Here is a 7,012-nt window from a genome sequence, read left to right on the forward strand (position 1 = left end):
GCTGCGTAGCGCTGCGTGCACTAGGCGTTTCACAGTCGGAAGGCTGCATCCTCCGGAGGTCACACATGCAGGCTGCATACGTAATTAACCCTGGTTTATTTCAGTTAACCGAGTAATAAGTTCATAAGCATATTACAACAATTTACGATTAACTAAGAATAATAGTCAACTTTATAATTAGTAAATATTCAGAAATAAAACTGTTTGCCAATGCGCCCTCTGGAGGATGCAACCTTCCGTTTGAGAACGGCCATGGAGTCAGCAGGGAATCACATGATAAAAAAACCTCACATGATCATCGACGCGCTGCTATTCACGTGACTCTTTAAAGCAGGATGACGGAAGTTGGTATCGAAATGCGGTGTAGGAGTATGTCAGCAATGGCCTTCGCTTCAGTTTTATTATTTATAATCTCATTTCACAGCTGTAATGCTCAAGTGCCACTGCTCATGTGGACCAGTGAGGGGTACAGTCTTTTAAATTAAGTTTTCGCGTCATTTTAAATACACGTCTATATACCCTTCATTGATTCAACAAACATTGTGTTCACGCATCTAAATTATCTAAAGCTTACTTGTTACATTTCTTAGCCTTGGAAATTCCTTCAGAAATAGATACTAGTTTGGTAAAAGTCGTGCATAGTTCTTTAATACATAGTTCAAGTCCATATGATCTTTGCAATCTGACTGTGTGTTTAATGTATGCCAAATTGACTTTTTGATTGACAGGTACAGTTTACTACATCTGACCCAGCCACCAGCTGGCCATGCAGTGTCTATTGAGCATTTAGTGTCTTATTTAAAATCTGCCTTGACCACTGCCCCACACAATGTTTTACTCTTTCTACAGGATAAGGTGAGAAGCATTAGTATATTGAAGTATAAATGCATCATACAGTTTAATACATGCAGTATCAGTACTGTGTTGACCCACTTGGGTTATTAGTACAGCAGCTTCCCCTCAGACATTGGTATTTTTACCCTCATTGTTCCAGGATTTGTCAGTATAGTGTGACACTGATCCACAATCTTACTTCCCCATTAATTTTCCCTGGACATACCAGTATTTCATCACCCCTGCGCAATTGCAATCATCTATGTACAAAAATCAGTGGCGGCTGGTGACTTCTTTTTTTCAAGGGTGCACAATGCAAAGTTTGTCATGTATGTAGCCCATCGTGTGTGGTTCGTCATTTCAAAATATGTGTTCGGCGTGTCGAGTGAACCTATGTGCATCACGTGTTTTGTCAAAATAAGTGCCTGCTGCAGATGTGTCTAAAGGGTTTATGACGCGTGATGCACATGGTTCACATAACACTTCTAACACACATTTTGAATTTGCGCCCCTCGGAAGAGCAGTCACCAGCCGCCACTGACTGAAATAATGCCAATATTTTTGTTTTGTTGCAAAAGAACAAACTAGAGATATGAGGGACAGAAATGTCAAGTTATGGGATTCTGTGTAGTTACCCACAGTTGCCAGATATTTGTAGTTTATTGCCTTAGAGGTGATTGTTGAGGGTAAAACTAATATGTAATATGTATTAAGAAGATAGCAACGCAAAGGTTATTGGTTTGAACCCAGAGAACAAACATACAGAGAAATTAAATATAGATTGAATGCACCAATATTTTACTATGTTTTTACCTCAACTTAGACGAATTAATACATACCTATCTTTTATCAATGCGTGCACTTAATCTTTGTACAGCGCATCACGAATGTGTTAGCAATTAGCCTAGCCCCATTCATTCCTATGCCTCCAAACAGGGATGAATTTAGAAGCCACCAAACACTTCCATGTTTTCCCTATTTAAAGACTCTTACATGAGTAGTTACACGAGTAAGTATGGTGGCACAAAATAAAACGTGGCCATTTTTTTTTAAGCGGATAAAAATGAGTTTGCAGCGCTTCGACATCGGCGCGCAGTAACATCATCATTCCTCACTACTCTCCGTTTTTGCTCAAACTTCCGTCAATATTACTACACCTGAGGTTGAAGTGCTGTAAACTTAGTGCTCTTCCGCCATACAATATAGTTCTCATTTTTTCCGCTTAAAATATCGCCACGTTTTATTTTGTGCCACCATACTTACTCGTGTAACTACTCATGTAACAGTCTTTAAAGGACAAGTTCGGTATTTTACACTTAAGGCCCCGTTTTCAGATTGTGTATGATGAAATAGAACGGTTTTGACTGAAATTTCGACATATGCGGCTGCTCCGAGAATTTTCGGGATGGTCAGGGGTGTTCACTGATATGCTCACACAAAAATCGCCGCAAAAGACGCCTTCCAACAGGTGTTTTATCATTCGTTGTAAACTTGTGGATCTATTTTTACAAACGCCTCACACCCGTATATTCTTCCGTTGAGAGCTTAAATAATAGACACTCCAGCCCAGTTGGTGGCGATAATCCGCCTTTGCCAATTGCAAGAATACAAACAAAGTTCCGGGCGCGGAGTAATCTAATGCAACCGCACATCTAATGCAAGTCAATGGAGTTGGCAAAAACTACGATAAAACCTGTTGGAATCCGTATTTTGCAGCGATTTTTGTGTGAGCATATCAGTGAACACCCCTGACCACTCGGTGAGTTTCACGTCTTTGTAAACGAAAGTTTAATGCATTTTAGGAAGCATTGTTCCAGTGCACCTATATACCCATTGTAGAGGTGGGAAGTGAAACAACAAACACCCGAAAATTCTCGGGGCAGCCGCATATGTCGAAATTTCAGTCAAAACCGTTCTATTTCATCATAAACAATCTGAAAACAGGGCTTTAAGTGTAAAATACTGAACTTGTCCTCTAAATAGGGAAAACATGGACTTGTTTGGTGGCTTCTTCTAAATTTATCCCTGTTTGAATCCTAAGGAATGAATGGGGCTAGGCTAAATGCTAACACATTCACGACACGCTGTACAAAGATTAAGTGTACTCATTAAAAAAAGATAGATATGTATTAATTTGTCTAAGTTGAGGTAAGAACATAGTAAAATATTGAAAAACTGTGGTGTTTTCCTTTAAACAATAAACCCCCTGAAAATCATGTTTATTGGACAAATTCTTAAAATTAATCATGCATATATGACAAAAATCTAAATACATTTATTCAATCTAACAAATAAAATTCCTGTGTATTCTTTCCCCCTCTTTATAGCTTAGCATAGATGACTTCACCGTTAATGGTGGTGTGTTTGGGAACAAGCAAGATAGTGCCTTTTTTAACATAGAGGTGAGTCTGGCATGGTGGCTGACGATTTTTGCACAGTACTGTATATGTGGATTATAAACACAATTTAAAAAAAATTTCCTTAAAAGGCAGCACTTCATGCATCATCCAATCCCCTGGTGTTGCCTTCTCTTGAATGGTCAACATCAGATTCAGTAGCAGAACTCTTTGAGCGGGAGCTGAGCATCCCGGTGGTCCACATCAACCCGAGCACTCTGGAGGAAATCCAGCTAAACCCATCACAACCTTCACTTCTGGCTCTCCACCTTCCATACAATACTGGGTAAGATAGTGTTAAAGGTCTGCATGCTTTTAAATTAATCATTGAACAGGAAGTTAACTTCCCTTTGATCTGTTTTGCAATATTTCCAACTTCAGTGTTCACTCAAAGGATTTGCTCCTCAAAAATGGTGAGTTTTATTGTTTTTAATCAATATTCTGAGTCTTTTGAATCAGATTTGTATTCGTTTATCGTTTAATCTTTCTATGCTTGTTAGATAAAATCATAGGAGAGGTCCTCACCATGTTTAAATCTCGTGGCGTACCTTACACGGCTGTATACACCGGGTTGAAGCCCTCAACGGTAAGTCATCATAATGCCAAAGTAGTATGTACTTCACAGAGTCGGTTCTCCCTAAAAAGCAGTTTACATGTCCTGCTTATTTACGTTCATCTTCTGTAGGTCATTCAGGAGACCCCAGTAATGGCAGAAAGTTCTGTGGGACGATCTTTACTTCAGGCACCGCCACCGCCATCTGTGAAACCTCCAGTTATATTCAACAACACAGAGGGAAAGCCATGTATCCTGCTTTGGGCCGACATCCTCAAAATTAAGAACACAGGGGATTGGATTGATCTGGGCCCACAGACCTTTGGTGGTTCTGTCGACTTGTCTGGTTCGGTATGCAATGACACCCATTCAAGGTCAGAATAGAGCAAGCAAGGACATCTCATTCAAAATTATTGGTTAATACGTGGAATATATGAGGAGCTCAGATGCAAAGATGCTAAATGCAACCTTTGTCAAAAATGAGTTAAAGGAACAGTATGTAAGAAATTTATATCAATTAATTATAAAATGGCCCTGATATGTCACTAGACATTAAGAAATCATTTTCATTTCAAATACTTATATCAATGACAACAGTGGTCTGGCCAGGATATTGTCATTTAAAAAGTGGAGTTGCAGCCCTCAACTGGTGTTTATGTTGTCATTTTGTGTATTGGCCACCAGTTGTGTGATTGCAGTACCGGTTTTAGCCACAAGTTTTGTGATTGCAATACCAGTTTTGGCCACAATCCTACATACTGTTCCTTTAATGATAAATCCATCAGATACTTTCTCTTCAAAACAGCTTAATCCCAGCCACAAATAATTTGGAAATACCGATTTGCTGATAAAATCCAATTAGAGTTTGATAAAAAATGCTAATTTACAAAAAAACATGTCGGATGCACTGGGTTTTGCATTTTCTTATACTTTATATAATTTTTCATTTAATTAAAAGCATCACTTAAAATGCATTATCCTTATTTTTCAGTCTCGTCCTAAATTACAAAAATGTTTCTGGGTTTCAAAAACTCAGCATGAAGTAAGTATATTGTATTTTAACACACATTTGGTTCACTTTTAGTGATACACATGCTTTGTGCATTTGAAGAATAAGATCGTCACTGAAAATTAACTTGATCTTTAATGCCTCTCCAAACTTCCAGCTTTTCCATGCGCAACATCTTTTTTCCTGTGTCTGCTCGTAAGTGGAGCATCTTGGAGCAGGTGGTGCTAGATTTTGATGACAAGAAAGAGGTCTTTAATGGTAGCGGTATCTATTCTCCTGCTGAATATTCCTTCCATTGCCAGACCATAAGCAGCACTGAGAGCCCCCTGCTGGTTCCTACTGAAAGCAATAAGTGGATGCTGTCTTTTACTGATTTTCAGGTATTGCACACAAAAAATGTTTTAGTGCATATCGATTAATGCATTTTCCTGTCATTCAGAGAATTTTAAGTCACTTGTTCACTATTGAAGACAACAGATAACCACTCCCACATTAAAGGAGTAACATTAAAAAGCTAATGTTAAACAGAACTTATTTATTGCCCTGACAAGTTTTATGATACGAACTTCACATCAGTAGAGTGAATAACATAAAAAAATCCTGTAATAGCAATTAAATGAATCTGATGTCATTTTTTTCAACAGATTCAAGGTTTCGGTGTTACGGGTGGGGATTTCTCATATGCTAGTGATTGTGCAGGTTTCTTTACTCCGGGGATTTGGATGGGTCTACTTACCTCTCTGCTTATGGTTCTGATCCTCACCTACGGCCTGCACATGATCATGCAGCTTCGCACCATGGACCGCTTTGATGATCCAAAAGGCCCAGCTATTTCAGTGCCTCTGTCTGAATGATTTGAGCTAGAAATTTGTTTGATTTGTATAAATGTTAATAATTCCAGCCTGTTCTGTTAGATTTCATGGATGTAGGATACATATTTGAATGTTTTAAAAGTGCATTTTAAGGTAAATGTTTATTTCAGTTGCTTGTTCAAAGTGGTAAGCCAGTACCACTTCTCACTCGCTTTTCATGTGCATGTGCCTTCAAAAGGTTTGGAATAGAGTAGGCTAGTTTTAAAACGATGTATGCATGTGCCTGTCAAACCAGCAAAAGTGAAAATACATTTTTGACTTGTTGCCAACCAACAGGCACTGTAATTTTTAGGACTACTATTATTTATCTCATTGTCTTTTAAATGTAATGGTTTACACTCTGCTGGAATTGTGTATTTGTAAATTTGAGATTTGCCAATATTTAAATATTAATGTACTCGACAGATGGATGCAATGAAGCTCTTTCTAGTTTAAAGGAAAACTGTGTTTTTGGAAATAAATGGATCAGGAATTAGAATCTAAAGTTATTTATTACGACCATTTTTCAGGGTTCTCACGGGTCCTTGAAAGTTTGTGAATCTGGGGGGAAAAATTCAAGGCCCTGGGAAGTTTTTGAAAATATACATACATAGATACATGTCGTTGAAAGTGCTTGAATCTATTTTATGCAAGAAGTTGTCTGGAAAAAAAATCCATATTATTCCCTGTGTAGTGTAGGATAATATCATAAAAATTATTGACTTTTTAAGTAAACGTGCTAAACTGTTCGCTTTAAGTGCTTATATCTTCTGTATGCAAATGTTGATTCATACCAAAATGCTTTTTAGTTGTGTTTGACACACAGAAACATCTCGGGTTACGTATGTAACTGTTGTTCCCTGAGAAGGGAACGAGACGCAGCACAAGTTCCCTCGAAAGGGAACTGTAACAATGTATCTTTAACTGTAACACAATGTAACATTGCTCTCACTTGAAATGTGTCCCCGCATTTAGTCCTTGAATTTGAGGGTATTGGACCTGAAAAGTCCTTGAATTTGAAGTTAACTAAGGTGTGGGAACCCTGAATATTATGTTATTAGTTTAGGACTACAATAAGGTGCCAAATTGTTTTAAAAGGGGTCATAGGGTGAAAATCTGACTTTTCATGTTTAAATGCTATAATTGGGTCCCCAGTGCTTCTATCAACCTAGAAAATGTGATAAAGATTAACCCAGTAACTTGGTTTGTGTAAGCCATTTTCTGCAAGCATGTGAAAAATCATGCCATTTAGATTTCGCCTGTTTTGTGAGGTAGGTAGCAAGGCGAATTACAATAATACCGCCCCTTTTATCTGCACTATCCAACCACAGCACTGCCATTTAGTGCAAAGAGAAAAAGAGAAAGAAAA

At 38.1% G+C, this 7,012-nt stretch overlaps 1 protein-coding gene across 1 annotated transcript; it reads left to right on the forward strand.

The window, feature by feature from the left end:
• Nucleotides 1–311: 311 nt before the first annotated feature.
• atp6ap1b (ATPase H+ transporting accessory protein 1b) lies at nt 312–6,142 on the forward strand. The gene is made up of 10 exons (XM_055187720.2): nt 312–466; nt 729–855; nt 3,162–3,236; nt 3,323–3,516; nt 3,612–3,643; nt 3,731–3,816; nt 3,916–4,157; nt 4,775–4,825; nt 4,950–5,172; nt 5,437–6,142. The coding sequence occupies exons 1-10, from the start codon at nt 336–338 to the stop codon at nt 5,644–5,646; spliced, it is 1,371 nt and encodes a 456-aa protein (XP_055043695.2). The 5' UTR covers nt 312–335; the 3' UTR covers nt 5,647–6,142.
• Nucleotides 6,143–7,012: the final 870 nt, after the last annotated feature.

This window comes from Misgurnus anguillicaudatus, chromosome 13 (genome assembly GCF_027580225.2).
Source record: "Misgurnus anguillicaudatus chromosome 13, ASM2758022v2, whole genome shotgun sequence".
Lineage (NCBI taxonomy): Eukaryota > Metazoa > Chordata > Actinopteri > Cypriniformes > Cobitidae > Misgurnus > Misgurnus anguillicaudatus.

Excerpts from the sequence above, each read along its gene's own strand:
- atp6ap1b (XM_055187720.2), top strand. The coding sequence starts at position 336 with ATGACGGAAGTTGGTATCGAAATGCGGTGTAGGAGTATGTCAGCAATG. Across the intron at positions 467-728 it reads CTCATGTGGACCAGTGAGGG|GTACAGTTTACTACATCTGA; the intron begins GTACAGTCTTTT and ends TTTGATTGACAG. Across the intron at positions 4,826-4,949 it reads TTTCAAAAACTCAGCATGAA|CTTTTCCATGCGCAACATCT; the intron begins GTAAGTATATTG and ends CCAAACTTCCAG.